The sequence below is a fragment of the Zalophus californianus genome, chromosome 2 (assembly GCF_009762305.2).
Source record: "Zalophus californianus isolate mZalCal1 chromosome 2, mZalCal1.pri.v2, whole genome shotgun sequence".
NCBI classification, from domain to species: Eukaryota; Metazoa; Chordata; class Mammalia; order Carnivora; family Otariidae; genus Zalophus; species Zalophus californianus.
Genome location: NC_045596.1, coordinates 168,361,718 through 168,381,887, shown reverse-complemented (window position 1 = coordinate 168,381,887; position 20,170 = coordinate 168,361,718). Strand labels below are relative to the sequence as shown.

The 20,170-nt window shown below is 38.3% G+C and overlaps 1 protein-coding gene and 1 pseudogene across 4 annotated transcripts in view; one reads left to right on the top strand and one right to left on the bottom strand.

Annotated features, from left to right (window-relative positions):
• Positions 1-20,020, top strand: part of DDHD2 (DDHD domain containing 2) — a 29,125-nt gene extending 9,105 nt beyond the window's left edge. For 3 of the 4 annotated variants that reach the window (XM_027597335.2, XM_027597338.2, XM_027597336.2), the window contains 11 exons: positions 1,695-1,903; positions 2,167-2,234; positions 2,637-2,759; positions 3,837-3,932; positions 5,190-5,318; positions 5,429-5,584; positions 5,853-5,955; positions 6,091-6,261; positions 6,941-7,103; positions 16,905-17,012; positions 17,687-20,020. In XM_027597335.2, coding sequence (XP_027453136.1) covers positions 1,695-1,903; positions 2,167-2,234; positions 2,637-2,759; positions 3,837-3,932; positions 5,190-5,318; positions 5,429-5,584; positions 5,853-5,955; positions 6,091-6,261; positions 6,941-7,103; positions 16,905-16,986 — 1,300 coding nt within the window. In that variant the 3' untranslated portion in view covers positions 16,987-17,012; positions 17,687-20,020. The remainder of the gene's footprint in view (positions 1-1,694; positions 1,904-2,166; positions 2,235-2,636; positions 2,760-3,836; positions 3,933-5,189; positions 5,319-5,428; positions 5,585-5,852; positions 5,956-6,090; positions 6,262-6,940; positions 7,104-16,904; positions 17,013-17,686) is intronic. The other variant, XM_027597337.2, reaches the window with a different exon arrangement.
• On the bottom strand, positions 9,768-10,571 carry LOC113924062 (annotated as a pseudogene).
• Positions 20,021-20,170: the final 150 nt, after the last annotated feature.

The window sequence follows — 20,170 nt, the reverse complement described above, 5'->3', positions numbered from 1 at the left end:
TAGTTCTAGGGTAGAATGGCAAATGCTTTTCTGGAGGAAATAGTATTTCCGTGTTGGTCTTGAAAATGACTTTTCTGATTCTGTGTCTCTCAGTTCTTAATACTGTATGATTTGAGCATATTCCATGTGCCAGATGTTGTATTGTGTTGCTAGTTAAGGAGTTCACATTCTTCATGTTTGAGCTGATGCTAAGAGGTTCCTAAGGCAAATTGCCCTCTAAACTACAGAAGCTGTTGAATCTTTGAGGACTCTTTCTGGGTATTTTGAGAAAGCTTTAACTGGAGGTTGATTTGGATAATGTCAGCATGGTTTTCCTTTTTGAGATATGAGTTCTGTTTGCCTTTGGCATCTGGCAGTCTCTCAGCTTTCAGAAATTCTGCATTGAGAGAGGGAGCAGATCCATTTATCAGCTGACTTGTGATCAAAAAACCTTAATGCTGAGAATTCTAGAAAAATCATCTTGTATTTTCTGTCTTTAAAAATCCTTTATTATATGGGGCACCTGGGTGACTCACTTGGTTAAGCTACTGCCTTCAGCTCAGGTCGTGATCCCAGGGTCCTGGGATCAAGCCCCACATTGGGCTCCCTGCTCAGCGGGAAGCCTGCTTCTCCCTCTCCCACTCCCCCTGCTTGTGTTCCCTCTCATGCTGTCTCTCTCTCTCTCCCTGTCAATTAAATAAATAAATAAAATCTTTAAAAAAAAATCCTTTTATTATAGAGAATTTTGTAAAAAAAAATAGCTTATATAATGAATCTTCATGTACAGATTATGATTACTCAGGGCAAACAAGCCTCAACACATGGCCAGTTCTGCTCTATCCATTATATTTCAACCTCTGTCTACTGTCCATCCTGCCACCATATTATTTTTGAACCAGATCTTAAGATATTGTATCATTTCATCTATAAATGTTTGTTTGTATATTGGAAAGAACTTTTTAAAATATATTAACCATAACACCATTATCACACCTAAAAAAACTTTTTTTTTTTTTTAAAGATTATTTATTTGAGAGAGAGAGAGCTTGCACGAGCAGGGGGAGGGACAGAAGGAGAGGGGACAAGCAGACTGCCTGCTGAGCACTGAGGCGCCCCTAAAGAAATTCTTAATATCAGCAAATATACAGTGTTCAAATTTCCAATTGTCTTAGTAAATGTTGTAGTTTATACACACACACACACACACACACTTTATTTAGGTTAAAGATTTTATTTATTTATTTGACAGAGAGAGAGAGATTGAGCACAAGCAGAGGGAGAAGGAGGTAGAGGAAGAAGGAGACTCCCCACTGAGCAGGGAGCCCGACACGGGGCTCGATCCCAGGACCCTGGGATCATGACCTAGCTTAAGGCAGATGCTTTTAACTGACTGAGCCATCCAGGAGCCCCTTGTTGATACATCTTTTAAGTCTCTTTTAATCTCTTGATTACCTTTCCATCTCTTATTTCCTTGCAATTTATGTATTGAAGAAACTGGTATTTGTCTTGTAGAAATTCTCACTGACTTGCTGATCACATCGTTTTGACTTAATTAAACATGTCTCTGAGTCCTTTGTACTTCTTATTAATAGATACTTGTCTCTTGTATCTTTAAATATCTAAGTCTAAGCTTGAAGGGTAAGCTGGGTAATAACTTAGAGGAAGTTATGGAATGTATTAGGTTTTCTGCTTAAAATACCTTTTTTTTTTGTCAGAGATCTGCAGCGAATAACTCTGCCCAGCATTAACCGCCTAAGGCACTTCACCAATGACACAATTCTGGACGTCTTCTTCTACAATAGCCCCACCTACTGTCAGACTATAGTGGACACAGTTGCTTCTGAAATGAACCGAATATATACACTTTTTCTTCAGAGGAACCCTGATTTCAAAGGGGGTGTATCCATTGCCGGTCATAGTTTAGGTAACAAATTAATTCTCTGTGACCAGAGAGCACTATCACATATTAAGGACACCTGTTTTTGAAGTACTATGTCTTTTATCCATATCAGATTTAGAGGTCTAGAACTGGTCTGTGATGAAGAATTTGGAAGCGGTTGGAAGGGCGGTGGTGGATTGGAAAGAAAGACTTCCTGCTTCATAGGTTTTGCTACATTTGGCGTAATACTTTTTGTATAAAAGCTATGTAGTGCCAATACTTAGAAATTGTCCTTTCTTCTATTTTAGGTTCGCTTATATTGTTTGATATACTAACAAATCAGAAAGAATCTTTGGGGGATATGGACGGTGAAAAGGTAATTTAGATATACAGATACACTTCTCTTGTACTATTTCTTAGGACAGATTTTTAGATTTTAGACTTTTTTTTTTGTGAGTTCTTCCTGGACAGGGGCTTTATTTTAGATTGTTTTATGTCTTAAACACTCTTTACATAATAAGAACTCAATAAATGTTTTGTTAACAAAGATGAAGAAACACCTTGATAATCATTTATTTAAAAACATTGTTTCAACTAAAGTTGCAACACTTAGAGTTTAACTACTTAATTTAAATTTTGTATAAATTACAATTTATTTAAACTAAGTATATCTTTATATAGAACTCTTATGTAGTACATTATTTTTATTGCTAGTAGTACTAATACAGGACAATCTAAATGAATTTAGAGAATATGAGCTTTACAATTTAATTTTTAGGATGCACCAAATATTGTCGTGGATGAAGGAGACACACTGACACTAGAGGAAGGTTTGAAGAAACTTCAACTCTCTGAATTCTTTAATATCTTTGAGAAGGAGAAAGTAGATAAGGAAGCTCTGGTAAAAATAATCTTTTAAAACTTTATGCTATACCGACACGGCCGGTTAGCTCAGTTGGTTAGAGCGTGGTGCTGATAAAACTTTATGCTATACCATTTTTAGTATTTTTACGCTTATCTTCATCTTACAGCTGATTAAGAGCCTGCCCTTTAGAAGCACTTTTGTCATAAAAACTCTGTTATCATTAGTAATGTCCTTTAGCATTATCTGTGTGTTTTTGTCTTATGAAGTGATCTTTGCTTTGTTGGAGAGCAGAGTTCAGAGAAGCCATATTGACAAACATATAGAGATAGAGCAAAGGCTGAAGAACAACGTAGCTCAGAAAAGAGAGTCAGAGTAAATGACCGCTAATTATCCCGGCTTCTTTTCTGTTATACTTCAGGGGCTCTGCTGTTGATATTTGCTTATTTATTTGTTTTTGGTTTTTCCGCCACCTTTTTTGTGCTTTTTTTTCAGGCTTGCAATACATTCATTCATTTAATAGGTATTTAGTGAATGCTTTATATGATCAGGCATGTTCTACCAAGTACTAGAGATAGAGTGGTCAGTAAGATATGTAAACCATAAACATGTTATATAAACATAAACATCATTATGTTTATGGCTTAGTGGGGAAGACACATATTAAATAATAAATCATAATTCATTACAGCTGTGGTAAGTTCTAAGTTTGTTTCATGCTCAGTGTTTGCTGTATATTCTTACCGCTTATGTTCATGAGTTAGGGATATAATCTTTCTCAGGAATGTGACATCTAACCATGGAAATCAAGGAGTGTTCTTGTGTCATGCAGGTAGATACCCACTTCTGTAGGGTATATATTACATATATATATAATACGATGTCATCTGTATTACTGTAGCATTGATACTATAGTATTGGTACTTGTTATTCTTCTTTAGGCTTTTATGAATAAAGTACTCTTCTCAAAATTATTAATGATGTTGTACCACTAGGGAGCCCTATTAATATAAAGCAGAGAACAATAGTGCTTAGGTCTTATTCCTCTCAGAGAACAGGACATTTAATTCATTTTATTTTGCCTAGAAATAAGGATATTTGATTTTCTGTGCCTAGGCTTTATGTACTGACAAAGATCTTCAGGAAATGGGAATTCCCTTAGGACCAAGAAAGAAGATATTAAACTACTTTAGGACCAGAAAAAATTCAACGGTATGTGCTTAATATGGCTTGTAGGATTAAATGGTTTTTGACATCCTTATATCCTTGTGCTTTGTGAGGTGTTCAGGCAGCTAAGCAATTCTGTTAACTGATCTTTGGCTCTCCTTTTGAAATTAAACACATTTTCTTTCTTTTTAAAGATTTTATTTATTTAATGAAGGAGAGAGAGAGAGAGAGCGAGAGCAGGAGCACAAGCAGGGGGAGTGGGAGAGGGAGAAGCAGGCTTCCCACGGAGCAGGGAGCCCGATGAGGGGCTTGATCCCAGGACCCTGGGATTACGACCTGAGCCAAAGGCAGATGCTTAACGACTGAGCCACCCAGGTGCCCCAAACACATTTACTTAATTATATCAATTAAAAAATGTTGTTAGCTTCAGAAGTGTTGTCTCCCCTGGAGTCTTCCCACCATTCCATTTTTTTCCTTTTTTTTTTTTGGGTTTCATAACCGCCTTATTCAAAGATAATTCATATCATATACCATAAAATTCACCCTTTTAAAGTATACAATTCAGTCGTTTTTAGTGTATTCACAGAGTTGTGTTATGATTACCACTATCTAATTTGAGAACATTTACATCATTCTAAAAAATCCCGTACCCATTAGCAGTCACTCCCCATTCCTCCCTCCTGTGAACCACTGGTCTATTTTCTGTTGTTACGGATTTTGTTGTTCTGGACATTTCCTCTGAATGGAATTATACAGTATGTGGCTTTTTGTGACTGGCTTCTTTTACTTTAGAATAATGAACTTAGGTTGTAATAGTACTTTTACATTCAGTTTTTTCGGCCACTAAATTCCTTTCCATATCTTAGTAGTTATTTTTCAATTTTGAAGCAGATTGCTTAGTTCTTATTTAAGGCCCAGTTCTTGGCCCGATATCTGTATCATTTTCTATACCCATAGAGACATTCTACTCCTTAAAAGGGCATTGTGCTTCATTGAACCCCTTAACAGCCCTTGGCATTCCTTTTCATGATGCTCTGCTGTTGTTTCTCTTATAATGGTCGCCTAAAGTTTCAACTGCCGCCCAAATAGCTCTGTACATCTTTCATTGATTTAGAGAATGTAGGGATGTCAATTCATCACTTAAGACAACTTTTGTTTTCATCAGCTTTATCTTGTTTTCTGAGACTCTTCCTAGAATTATTCAAAACTTTCCTAAGTGTCCTTTCAAATCAGTGAAAAACTGTATAATTCTTTGGATATTTTTACAACGTAACAGCTCCACAGAATTATTTTATTCTTCAGGGTATTAATAGACCAACTCTGCAGCCAGCTTCAGGGGTGACTATATCTAACATCCCCAAAGAATCAGGCTTCTGCAGTAAAACCGACGCTACTGGAAATGGTGACTATCTGGATGTTGGTATTGGGCAGGTAACAATACTAATTAATTCTCTTGAGTCATTTTATTGCCTGCCATTGGTATGGTAGGAACAGATGTCACTTTTGTTACCAGTGAGAGGTATTTTATATCCTCTTTCCAGGTGTCTGTAAAATACCCCCGGCTCATCTACAAACCAGAAATATTCTTTGCCTTTGGATCTCCCATTGGAATGTTCCTTACTGTCCGAGGACTTAAAAGAATCGATCCCAACTATAAATTTCCAACATGCAAAGGTTTCTTCAATATCTATCACCCTGTAAGCATTGGACAGCTCTTGTGTTTTTACCTGAATATTAGAGCTTATTGATAAAGAGCATATAACTTTCTGTTGTGTTGATTTGCTTTTTTCTATACTATTTTGTGGTAATGAGACAATTTATAGTAGTGTGAATCTGAAAGTGATGGGGCAAAACAACTGTTTTTTTGTTTTTTTATGAGCTTATAATTATTTTTGCCTGATACACAGTTCGTAAGACTGTCTTTCTTCAGCAGAGGTATCTGTAGCTATTATTTTTCCTGTGTAGTTTGATCCTGTGGCCTATAGGATTGAACCGATGGTGGTCCCAGGAGTGGAATTTGAGCCAATGCTGATCCCACATCATAAAGGCAGGAAGCGAATGCACTTAGGTAAATCTGAGTACAGAACTTGTAATTCTAGACTATCTGGTCATTGCAAACTGACTGGACCTCATTCACTTTAACTGTGTTGGACCCTAAACCCTTTGTAAACCATGTAATGTTCTTTATTCAAATATGTTTCAGAATTGAGAGAGGGCTTGACCAGAATGAGTATGGACCTTAAGAACAACTTGCTAGGTTCACTGCGGATGGCCTGGAAGTCTTTCACCAGAGCTCCATACCCTGCCTTACAGGCTTCAGAAACTACAGAAGAAACTGAAGCAGAATCTGAATCAAGTTCAGAGAAGCTGAGTGGTCAGTGATACTGTACACTTTGATATCCTACATTAGGTCAGATAAGAGTAACTCCATGGTGTGTATTTCTTACTCATGGTATAGGACCAATACAATGAGCCCTAATGGGCCTTCAGCTCTGCTAGTCTTTTCTATTATTTAATAGTCACAAATTATGGAAAAACATTATTTGTGAGGAAAAATGTCAAGAGAAGCTGAATACCTGGTAAAGAGGTTTTAAAAGACAACCCTCACTTGGACACTCTTGGGGTTGTGTTAGGAGCCTCTTCTGTGAAGCACCTTGCTTTAATAGGGCAATGTCTGTGTATTCATTGGTCAGTTTTATTTGCCTAGCTGGGCACTAGCTAGTATACTCTCCTCTTAATTTCACAGTTAATGTTGCATTCTTTTTGCTTTAATTTTCAACTGCTTAAAGATTTCTATCCCTACTTATATTTAGTTTATAAACCAGAGGCAAATGAATTAGCTATCAGAGGTAGAGGAAAGAAAAAATGGGATTGAACAAAATCAGTGTGACTTGAGGAGAAGCTTTAAGGGGCTTGAGAGGAAAAAGGTGCAGAAAGCTTTCTGAGCAGAGATTACCTCATCCTACTGTAAACTTGGTAGTCTGAGGGGAAGTAAGGACAATCTTGGAGGGCTGGAAGCTTTTAGATTGTTATTATGGTTCTTCTATGTCCAGATGTTAACACAGAAGAGACCCCTGTGGCAGTTAAAGAAGAAGTCCCACCCATCAATGTGGGAATGCTGAATGGAGGACAGCGCATTGACTACGTGCTACAAGAGAAGCCCATTGAAAGTTTTAATGAATATTTATTTGCTTTACAAAGCCATCTGTGCTACTGGTAAGTGATGTTTGTTTTTTGTTTCTTGGTGGGTTTGTTTGTTTTTGGTTTTTTTTGGTCTAATTGTTGCACGGCTATTTGATAGATGTAGAAAAGGGAGGATAGGCTAGTGTACATTTGGGATTAGAGTGATTTCTCATTTAGACAGTTACAAAATAACAAAATAATGTCATTTAAAGAAATCTGGTTTAAACACGTTTTACTTTGCAGTTGGGTAGAGCGTGGGCTAATGATGCCAGCAACCATGAGTTCAGCTAGCTTAGTTTTATTTTATTTTTTAAGATTTATTCATTTGAGAGAGAGAGAGAGAGAAAGAGCACACAAGCAGGGGGAGAGGGAGAAGCAGACTCCCTGCTGAGTAGGGACCCCCCCCCCGACACGTGGCTCGATCCCAGGACTCTGAGATCATGACCTGAGCCGAAGGCAGACGCTGAACCATCTGAGCCACCCAGGCGCCCCTGGCTAGCTTAGTTTTAAAAAGTGGTGTCCTTTGGTCATTGATGGGGGACAGGATGGGTACATATTGATGTTAGTGTTGCTGAAAGTATTTTAAACTCATATGAAAGTATTGACAGTAGCTAGATCAGAATTTATTATTTTCATTTTGTTTTAATGTTTACATTTTTAATGTTTACATATTTTTTCCAGATTTATTGAGATATAATTGACACATTGTATAAGATGTTCAACAAGATTTGATACATGTATATATTATGAAATGATTAACATCTCCATGACCTCACATAATTACCTTGTGTGTGAGTGTGTGTGTTTGATGAGAACATTTAAGAATTACTCTCTTAGCAACTTCCAAGTATATGATACAGTATTATTAACTATAGTACCATGTTGTACATTGGATCCCCACAACTTATTCAACAGAATTAATCATTATTAAATATAATATCTGATGGATTGTAGAATGGATTAATAATGCTTATTGAAATTCATACATTATAACAGAAAAGAATTTAATCACCAAAGAAATTTAAGCTAAAGGAAAATATAGTTAGGAAAATAAGATGGGCAGGGGATAAGGATTCAAAAATGCATGCTTTTAGGTCTTTTTTTTTTAAGATTTTATTTATTTATTTGTTAGAGAGCACAGGCAGGGGGAACGGCAGGCAGAGGGAGAAGCAGACTCCTCGCTGAGCAGGGAGCCCGATGCGGGACTCGATCCCAGGACCCTGGGATCATGACCCGAGCTGAAGGCAGACACTTAACTGAGTGAGCCACCCAGGCGCCCCTTAAATTATGATTATTTTTTTTTAGTTTTTATTATATTTTGTTTTTTTAAAGATTTTTTTATTCATTTGAGAGAGAGAGAGAGCAGGAGAGCATGAGCTGGGGGGAGGGGCAGAGAGAGAGGGAGAAGCAGACTCCCTGCTAAGCAGGGAGCCCTACACAGGGCTGGATCCCAGGACAGTCCCAGGATTGGGGCTCAATCCCAGGACCCTGGTATCATGACCTGAGCTGAAGGCAGATGCTTAACTGACTGAACCATCCAGGTGCCCCATTTTTTTAAAGTTCTTATTTAAATTCCTGTTAGTTAACATACAGCATAATATTAGTTTCAGATGTACAATATAGTGATTCAGTACTTCCACACACCTGGTGCTCATCACAAGTACACTCCTTAATCCCCATCACCTATGTAACTCCTCCCCTCATCTACCACCCCTTTGATAACCATCAGTTTGTTCTCTATAGTTAAGAGTCTGTTTCTTGGTTTCCTTTCTGTTTTTTTTGCTCATTTGTTTTATTTCTTAAATTCCACATATGAGTGAAATCATACAGTATTTGTCTTTGTCTGACTTACTTCACTTGGCATAATAATACTCTCTAGCTCCATCCATGTCATTGCAAATGGCAAGACTTCATTCTTTTTTATGGCTGAGTAGTAGTATATTACGTATGTATACCACCTCTTCTCTATCCATTCATTTATTGATGGACACATGGGCTGTTTCCATAATTTGGCTATTGTTGATAATGCTGCTATAAACACTGGGGTCCAGGGGTCCAGGGTGGCGTGGTCAGTTGAGCGCCCGGTTCTTGGTTTTTGTTCCAGTTGTGATCTTGGGGTGGTGGGATTGAGCCCCACGTTGGGTTCTGTGCACAGTGCAGAGTCTTCTTGAGACTCTCCCTCCCTCTCCCCCTCCTCCCTATATTTCCTCGCTCTCTCAAATAAATAAATCTTAAAAAAAAGTCAGGGTACATGTATCCCTTTGAATTAATGGGTTCTTTTTTTTTTAGAGAACGTGCATGGGGGTGAGGGGAATGGTTGGGGGGGGCAGAAGAGAAGCAGAAGGAGAAAAAGAATTGTAAGCAGCCTCCACGCCTAGCTTGGACCGGCACAGGGCTTGATCTCACAACTATGAGGTCATGACCTGAGCAGAAACCAAGAGTCAGGTGCTTAACTGAGCCACCCAGGTGCTCCTGAATTAGTGTTTTTGTATTCTTTGGGTAAATACCTAGTAGTGCAATCGCTAGATCGTAGGGTAGTTTTTTGTTGTTGTTGTTTAGTGATTATATTGATTTTATTACTCTTACTAAGGCATTTTCTTTTCTTCACACTCAATGCTAAGAAATAATATAAAGAAAAATATGTCCTCATTCACAATAAAAAGGGTCTGCTTCATTCTGCAGGACTGGGCGTTTTATATAATAGGGAGCACTTAATGGCTCAAGTGGATCAAAGTACCATTTTGATTCTGTCCCACTGAATAGAATCTCGTGCATATTTGGTGACTGGACTAACTCCATGGGAGCTGTGATGTATTGAACCATTTCTGTGGTATCCCCAGATCTCACTAAATAAGAAAAGACCTCACACAAGAAAAAATAACAGTCCATAAATTATATCTGTAGACTCTTTCTTTGGTATAAAGTGGGAAAAGAGGCCCTTTCTGGAGTACGTGGATACAAGTATTTTTGTGGTCTAAAGATTGCTGGATTGATACTGTGTCTACTATAATGAAAATAAGGTGTACATTAACACCGCTGCCAGATTAAGGGACTTCCACAACTTGTCTCAGTTCTTCAAATGATGGAGCAAGTTCCTTTCCTAGTCTGACAATGAGTCCTGTACCGGCATTACTGCTGGCTATGAAACTCACCACCAAAGGTAAATGACTGGATTGAATGATGTGGTAGGTATTACAGTAACACATGATACTCTTATTTTTTGAAAGTCCAAGTTTGCTCCATTGGTTTGTTGCAAGGGCAAAAGTAGATAAGAAACCAAGTCGGAAAGCATGCTCTGGAGCACTGTCATTGCCGCTTTAATAACAGGTGTTCTGTGTGACCCCACAATAGCATGGAGCCCTTCAACACTGGGCAATTTTTTTTTCATTGTGGTTTTTATTTTCTTTTTATTAACATATAACATACTATTTGTTTCAGAGGTACCGGTCTGTGGACAGTGGGTAATTTTTTATACAGGAATTGCTTTGGGTCATCTGCCATGATGAACCCCTTCGTCCCGCAGGATCGGTCTCCATTCCTGGCTTTTTGGGCTGCTGTGTTCTCTTAGCCCTAAATTCAGGGACAGCTTCAAAGATGGTCTTGATCTTAGGGTAGTTCTAGTTTTAACTTTTTGAGGAATTCCATACTGTTTTCCAGAGTGGCTGCACCAGTTTGCATACCTACCAACAGTACAGGAGGGTTCCCCTTTCTCCACATCCTTGTGAAAAAGACATTCTTTAGGGGCGCCTGGGTGGCTCAGTTGATTAAGCGCCTGCCTTCGGCTCAGGTCATGATCCCAGGGTCCTGGGATCGAGTCCCGCCTCCGGCTTCCCGCTCAGCGAGGAGTCTGCTTCTCCCTCTGCCTGCCACTCCCCCTGCTTGTGTTCTGTCGCTCTCTCTCTAACAAATAAATAAATAAAATCTTAAAAAAAACGAGAGAGAAGGCATTCTTTAGAGATTTCTGAGTGTGCAGTACATTCATATGGTTCACCATTCAAAGAAAGACAAATAATGAAAGCCTCTCTTCCATTTTGTTCCCTGCTAACTACCCTCTCCATATGCAAGTAACATGCATTTCTTGAAATTTTTTCTAGAGGTCTCTTTTACGCGTACATAACACAGGTGTGAGTGTGTGAATATATTATTTCTGTCCTTTAACAAGTATAGATAGTATCATATTATAGGCATTGTTCTGTAACTTGCTTTTTCTACTAGCAAGTCTTGGAGTTTTTTGCTTGTCATATATAAAGAGTTCATTCTTTTATAGCTTCAGTATTCTACTGTATGAATGTACCATAATTTATTTAACTAGTCCTGTACTGATGTGTTACTTTAGATTTCTGTCCTCTTGCTCTTTATACACCTTGTTTATATTTTACCTATTCATGAGTGTATCTGTAAATACTTAGAATTGGAATTGCTGGCATAAAGGATACATGGATTTGTAATATTTGATAATTATTGCCAAATAGAGGTTGTACCTTTTTGTACTCCCACCAGGAATATATGGGAGTGTCTGTTTCCCCACAGCTTTTCCAGCATAGTTTTTAAAATTTTTTTATTTTTTTATTTTTAAAATTTTTATTTTTTAAAATTCAAGTTTAGTTAACATACAGTGTCATATTAGTTTCAGGTGTTCCATATAATGATTCTCCACATTCCATATATTTTTGTGGAAATATTTTTTTTCATTTTTAGATTACATTTTTATTAACATATAATGTATTACTTGTTTCAGGGCTACAGGTCTGTGATTCATCAGTCCCACACAATACACAGCGCTCACCACAAATGATACACCCTCCCCAACGTCCAATCCCCCAGCCACCCCATCCCTCCCACCCCCGTAAACTCCAGCAACCCTCAGTTTGTTTCCTGAGATTAAGAGTCTCTTGTGGTTTGTCTCCCTCTCAGTTTCATCTTGTTTCATTTTTTCCTCTCTTCCCCTATGATCCTCTGCTTTGTTTCTTAAATTCCTCATATCAGTGAGATCATATGATAATTGTCTTTCTCTGATTGACTTATTTCACTTAGCATAATACCCTCTAGTTCCATCCACGTTGTTGTAAATGGCAAGATTTCATTTTTTTGATGGCTGCATAATATTGCATTGTGTATATATAAATATATAAAATATAAAAATACATAAATATAAATAAATATATACACACACACCACATTTTCTTTATCTTTTCATCTGTCAATGGACATCTGGGCTTTTTCCATAGTTTGGCTATTGTAGACATTGCTGCTATAAATATTGGGGTGCTGCACGTACCCCTTTGGATCACTACATTTCTCTCTTTTTTTTTTAAGAATTTATTTATTTATTTGACAGAGAGATAGCACAAGTAGGCAGAGTGGCAGGCAGAGGGAGAGGGAGAAGCAGGCTCCGCGCCGAGCAGGGAGCTGGATGCGGGGCTCGATCCCAGGACCCCAGGATCATGACCCAAGCCTAAAGCAGCTGCTTAACCAACTGAGCCACCCAGGCACCCCACTCCATTTGTATCTTTAGGGTAAATACCCAGTAGTGCAATTGCTGGGTCATAGGATAGCTCTACTTTCAACTTTTTTTTTTTTTTTAAGATTTTATTTATTTATTTGAGAGAGAGAGGCAATGAGATAGAGAAAGCACGAGAGGGAAGAGGGTCAGAGGGAGAAGCAGACTCCCCGCCGAGCAGGAAGCCCGATGTGGGACTCGATCCCGGGACTCCAGGATCATGACCTGAGCCGAAGGCAGTCGCTTAACCAACTGAGCCACCCAGGCGCCCCTCTACTTTCAACTTTTGATGAACCTCCATACTGTTTTCCAGAATGGCTGCACCAGCTTGCATTCCCACCAACAGTGTAGGAGGGTTCCCCTTTCTCTGCATCCTCGCCAACATCCGTCGTTTCCTGACCTTGTTAATTTTAGGCATTATGACTGGTGTGAGGTTATATATCTCATTGTGTGTTTTTTTTTTTAAAGATTTTATTTATTTATTTGAGAGAGAGAATGAGAGAGAGAGAAAGGTCAGAGGGAGAAGCAGACTCCCTGCTGAGCAGGGAGCGCGATGTGGGACTCGATCCCGGGACTCCAGGATCATGACCTGAGCTGAAGGCAGTCGCTTAACCAACTGAGCCACCCAGGCGCCCTGTCATTGTGGTTTTGATTTGTATTTCCCTGATGGCTAGTGATGTTGAGCACTTTTTCATGTGTCTGTTGGTCATTTGGATGTCTTCTTTGCAGAAATGTCTGTTCATGTCTTCTGCCCATTTCTTGATTGCATTATTTGTTCCTTGGGTGTTGAGTTTGATAAAGTCTTTTTTTAAATTTTTTTATTATTTATTATTATTTTTTAAAGATTTTATTTATTTATTTGACAGAGAGAGAGAGAGAGAGACAGCTGGAGAGGGAACACAAGCTGGGGAAGCAGGAGAGGGAGAAGCAGGCTCCTGGCTGAGCAGGGAACCCAGTGCAGGGCTTGATCCCAGGACCCTGGGATCATGACCTGAGCTGAAGGCAGGCGCTTAACGACTGAGCCACCCAGGCGCCCCACCTTTTTTTCTTAAACAGTGATTTATTGGAGAAAGAGAGCAGGGAGGGGCAGATAGAGAGGAAGAGAATCTCAGGCAGACCCGCTGAGCCCGACATGGGGCTCGGTCTCATGACCCTGAGATCACGACCTGAGCCGAAACCAGGAGTAAGACGCTTAGCCAGCTGAGCCACCTCGGCACCCCCCCCATTTTTTTAAGATTTTATTTATTTATTTATTTATTTATTTATTTATTTATTTAGTGTGCAAGTGGGGGCAGGGGTGGAGGAGCAGAGGGAGAGGACAGAGAGAATCTCAAGGAGACTCTGCTGAGCACAGAACCTGATGTAGGGCTCGATCTCATGACCCTGAGACCATGACCTGAGCCAAAACCAAGAGTGGGAAACTTAACTGGCTGAGCCACCCAGGCACCCCGCCATCTATACACCTTCTTTGGTGAACTGTCTGTTCAAATCTTTTGCCTGTTAAAAAAAAAAGATTATCTTATTAAGTTGCCAGAATTCTTTCTATATTATAGTTACAAGTCCTTTTCAGATACATGTTTTTTCCTCAAAATTCAGTTTTTCATTTTTCCAGCAGAATGTTTTGAAGAACAAAAGTTTTTTACTTTGATGTAGTCCAACTTGTTGACATTTGTGCCTTTTTAACATATTTAAGATATCTTTGCCAAGCCCAAAGCCATTAAAATATTACCTGTATTCTAGAAGTTATATCATTTTAGCTTTTATATTTAGGTCTGTGATCCATTTTGGTTAATTTTTTAGTATGGTGTGAGGTAAGGATTGAAGTTCATTGGTTTGCATGTGGCTATCTAGTTGTTGTAGCAACATTTGTTGAAAAGTTTATTCAGATGGAGAAATCATTGAATTGCCTTGGGTCTGTTTTGTTCCATTGGTCGATTTGTCTTTATGCCAGTAAAACACTGTCTTGATTACTGCAGCTTCAGAATAAGTCTTGAAATCAGGTATTGTGAGTCATCCAACTCTATTCTTCTTTGAAATTATTTTAGCTATTGTCGGTTCTTTGCATTTCCACGTTTTAGATTGAGCTTGTTAATGTCAACCAAAAAGCTTTCAGAGATTTTGATTGTGATCGCAAATATTTTATCTACAGATCAATTTGGGGAGAATTGACATCTGAATAATAGAGTCTTCTGAGCCACAAACACAGTATCCCTCAGTGTATTTTGGTCTTTAATTTCCCTCAGTACTGTTTTGTAGTTTTCAGTTGTATGTATTTTGCATGCTGTAGTGTTTTTTTTTTTTTTAATTTTGCTTATTCATGAGAGATCACATGAACATGTGAGCAGGGGGAAGGAGAAGAGGGAGAGGGAGAAGCAGGCAACCTGCCAAGCAGGGAACCCAGTGTGGGGCTCAATCCCAGGACCTTGAGCCGAAAGCAGACACCCAGCTGATTGAGCCACCCAGGTGCCCCACACTGTAGTTTTTAAATTACATTCCTCGTATGCTCCTTTTTCTCTTCAGATCAATCTTTTGCCTTTTATTTTAAAAAAAATTGCATTCCTCCAGTTATGAATAAGATTGAGCATCTTGACATATATTTAAGGACCATTTTTATTTCCTTTTCTGGGAGTTATTTATATTCTTTATTCTCTTTTATATTGAAATGTTTTTTGTTGTTGTCTGTGATGAGTTGCAAATGCCTTTTCCCCAGTTTGACATTGCAAACATTGGTTTTTGCTAAGTAGAAAAGATTGATTCATATTTGTTGATTTTTCCTTTCTGGTTTCTAGAATATGTGTCATACTTACATCTTCCTTATCCTCCGAAGAATTCCTTACCATAGTTTATTCTGATATTTTATGGTTTCATTTTTACATGTGAATGTTTGATTCACTTTGGATTTATTCTAGTAACAGGTATAGATTGGTTCAGGTCATTTTCCAGATGGCTGTCCATTTGTCACAGCACCGTTTGTTCTCTGTATATACGAGTCTGGTTTGAGAATCTCACTTTATTAAATTCCTATATAGATTTAGGACTATTTCTGAACTTCCTCTTCTTTTCTGTTGATCCATTTATTTATGCACCAGGATCACACCATTTTAACATCTGGTTTAGCTAATGCCCCTTCACTGGCATAGGAGGAATTTCTTAACCTTCTGTGTATGGGGTTTTTAGGGGATAGAAAAAGCATATGAATCCAATGAGATTTTATTTATAATATTTATATATATTTTTAAATTACATTCCTCATATGCTAAAGTATTAAAAATATAATATTATATATATAATCTTTTCTGGGGAGAAATCCATTGGTTTCATTAGATTCTCAGGTAGTTAGATACATGATTCAAAAAATGTTAAACCATGGATTTAGGGAAATATTCGCGCTATATGTCCTTAAGGCAGTCCTTCATGATGTTGTTTTGTTTATAATCAAATTTCTTTATGAACTGGATGTAAGTAATTGCTTGGGCACACACAGAATAATGTCTGGAAGATGCATGATAAGTTGGTAACATTGATTGTCAGAAGATGGGAACTGGTGGTTAAGAAACAGAGGTGGAAAGGAAACTTCATTATTACACTCTTTCATATCTTGAATTTTGAACCATATGATTGTATTATCTTTTTAAAAAGGTGAATAACATTTAAAAAATTAAGGTGACCAACTGAATGGCTCTTCCATATTGTTCCAAGAATGAGCTCTGTGGAAAGGGAACAGTTCTTGGTCGTTTCCTACTACTTTTTTTGTATTACCAGACATAATGCTAGACTTTTTTTTTTTAAATTGTAGTTGACATACAATGTTATATTAGTTTCAGGTGAATCACTGCATAGTGAATTGACAATTCTTTACATTACTCAGTGCTCGCCATGATAAGTGTAGTCACCATACATTATTACAGTATGATCGACTATATTCCCTGTGCTGTACTTTTCATCTCTGTGACTTATTTAAAACTGGAAGTTCGTACCTCTTAATCCCCCTCACTTATTTCACCCACCCCCCCACCCCTCTCCCTTCTGGCAACCACATTTGTTCTCTGTATATACAGGTCTGGTTTTTGTTCATTTGTTTTTTAGATTCCACATATAAGTGAAATCATATGGCATTTGTCTTACTTCACTTAGCATCCTCTAGGTCCATCCATATTGTGGCAAATGGCAAGATTTCATTTTTCTTTATGGCTGAGTAATAGTCCACTGTAAAATGAACTTTTGCAAAAATGAACTTGAAGGTGGTTGTGTAGATTAAATGAGATAGTATATGTAAAACATCTAGTATAAAAGTTAGTTTCTTCTTTTTACAACCTAAGTTTTTCTCTTTATAGGGAGTCTGAAGATACGGTATTGCTGGTCCTCAAAGAAATCTACCAAACCCAGGGCATCTTCCTTGATCAGCCTTTACAGTAAAAATGAACCATGTATGGCTGCTTAATGTAAGTTTTTAAATGTCATGTATGCAGCATAGTTCCTACATATTAACTTGTTATGAGGAACAGTGTAGCCTTGAGCTCTTTATAAATGTACTTTTCTGTTGCCTGTCACCAAGAGCTAGGTTATTATTGATTTTTAGAGGGACTCTGGTTAAAATTGCTGAGGAAAAAGTGCAATAGTCCATTTAGAGAAAGTTAGTGTGTGTGTGTTTTTGCGAGTGACTTGGTCCAGTAACACCTGTCATTTTTTAGGATCTGAACTCAGAATCTAAATAGTTCTGATCATCTTAAGAGTTACCGTTGGCCCCAGTAACGATCTTAATGACTAACAGCCCATCCTGAGATTTAAGTTCCTCTGCCTTTTATTTTTTAATTTTTTTTATTTTGAAGATTTTATTTATTTATTGGAGAGATACAGAGAGAGAGCTAGAGAGCACAAGTCGGGGAGAGGGCGAAGCAGACTCCCCACCGAGCAGGGAGCCTGATGCAGGGCTCGATCCCAGGACTCTGGGATCATGACCAGAGCCAAAGGCAGACGCTTAACGCCTGAGCCACCAGGCGCCCCTCCTCCACCTTTTAGATGTGTAACTAGAAAGTTCATGTATTAGACTCCGGCATTCTGGCTGGTTGCCTTCCAGTTGTGACTGCATCGTGACCTCTGTTCCACTCTTCCCTAGACGGACACTGAAGGATCCTCCCCCAGAAAATGCACCTGCTTGTTGCTGCAGTTTCCCTATCCTCAGCCGCATCATTTCCTGCATGTTGCCTGCCACTTACTTACCACCGGGGTCTTTGGAAGATAATCTTGTTATCTCGGAAGTGAGTGAAAAAACAAAGGGAAGACCCTATTACTTTTTACCACTGGCTTTATAGAAGCACTCGCCACTCTTCATAGTGGGGGTTATTTGCATCTTTAATTCGGGATGATAGGTGCCATCCTTTATTGCTTATTACTTGAGATAGTATAAAGTCTGTTTTGAGTTTATTTTGGCTTGGTAGAAATTTTTCTAGGAAATTATTGCTTATCTTTAGAAAATGTTCTAGTTTGGAAGCAGACTCCGGAGATTCAGAAGGCATTTTGGGGTACACTCATCTCTCATTGGTGTTCTTTGCATTTGAAGGCTAAGTGGGTGTGAAAAAGATTGTTGGGCACCTTCCTTTGAGCCAGCTTTTCTTTCCTACAAGTCCTGTGTGAGGGACTGAAATGTAGCTTAGAGTATTGTTTACTCTCTACAGCTGACAGTTGATGGCAAGGAATCACTGATGCTATTCATTGTTTTCCCAGCTGTTTGAGCTGCTTTCAGAGTTTACAGTGGATAGTTTAGTTCACATTAGGTTCATCTTTATAAAGCAAAGATATTATCTATCCTAGACCCATCCTTTTATATCATGCTCAAATGGGGAGACTCTAGATGAAATCTTAGTTGATAGTAGCTTCTGTTCTTAAGTTGAGGGCAAAGTTATAAAGGCTGGCAAACCTGAAATCACACAGCCTTGCCCGGCTAAAGGCTTTGGTTATGAATAAAATCTCTCAGTAGTACATTTAAGGTGAAATAGAATTTGTGTGAGTCAGCCACCATATCCACTTGGGTGAAGGCAGTATTGTGTGTCCTCTTTGAAAACATTTTGTAAACACCATTGCCTGCTTAGGTACCCATAATCCAGAAAGCTTATTTAGCAGCCCCATGGCCCAGGCAGTGTTGGCTGGGCAGGTGGCTTTGGCTGGGGGAAAGCCTTCTTATTCTGAAAGAAAAACCTATGCCTGTAGGAGCGGAGGAACAGCCAGTGTGGAGTCCACGTCAGAACATGCAAAGTGAGGTGTACCTTGAAGACGGGTGCATATAGACTGATTTTTTCCAGGGCATCTGCTCGCCACTGTGCTGTATTTTCTTTCTCATTGGTCAGTTTGTCACTGACCTTGCAGTTCTCTTTGTGATAGTCCTTTACCCTCCACTCCAACCTCCCCATAGGCCTCTCTGTTTATAGAGTGGCCGAGGCAGGCAAGCTGTGTTTTGTTTTTTATAAAAAATGATTTGTAAATATATCATGGTATCCAGTGCATTGGCATTTAACATTCACTTAAGCCATCCCTTTGACAGCAGTGGTGTCTATCCCTTTCGAGAGAGAAAAGGAAAGGGAAGGTTAATCACCGTCACCCTAGAGATGGTAGAGGTAAGGCTGGGGTACAGGACCCATGCCTGGCCTTTACTTGTCCATCTGCTTATAGACTAATGCTAAGCCACTAAGAAGCGTCAGATATATGGAATACTTTTATTTTCTTTACTATATAAACTGAGTTTGAGTAAGGGTTACTGAATATTAAGTAGCATTCAATTATATTTTAAAGGGGAAGCTTTTGTCAAGTTGTTGTCTTCAAATTTAAATTTATTCTTCGTATTAGCAGAATAGATACTATTTAAGAGTAAAACAAAGGATAAGCAAGAATGAGTCCCTGTAACCAAAGATGAACAGCATAACCCTGGATACCTAGATAAACCACTGTTGGTACTAAGAAATGTTTTCTGATGGTGAGGGGCAGGCAACTGTAAAGGAGCTTTGTATCTTGTCTCTCCACCTATGGTATCATCATGGTTGTATAGTACACAGGATAGTAAGTTTGATTTAAATTCTTAGCTGTATATTATTTGCACTACTTCAGTTGTATCATGTGCAATCTCTTGACCAAGCCTATTTTTTAAACTCTGTGGAGTATCATTTTATACATATTCCCTGCTACAGAATTTGTATTGCTTAGCTCAGCAAGAGATTGTCTGCATGGAAAGATTAATAGCACTGATGAGCTTTCTAATATTTTGCACTTTTTGAAATGTTTGTTTTTTACATGATTCTATTTAAAAGTTTACGAAATACTGAAATAAAACCATATTGACCAGTTGCCTACTTTTACCTGGTTCGATCCATTATAGAGAAAATTAATACAATAACCATTTTCTTCCCCTTTATGTTATTAAACAAATTAAAAAAAATAAAAGTTTGGGGCAAAGAACTAATATTTAAGTTCTTTTTCCTTGACTGGTGTTTTCATTATCATAGGCAGATGTAGTTCAGAATTTAAAGCATGGTAATTGCAAAGTCAATATTGAGACTGTTCTTCAATATTTACAGATAATCAGCCTCTACTATAGCTAGTTATATCACTT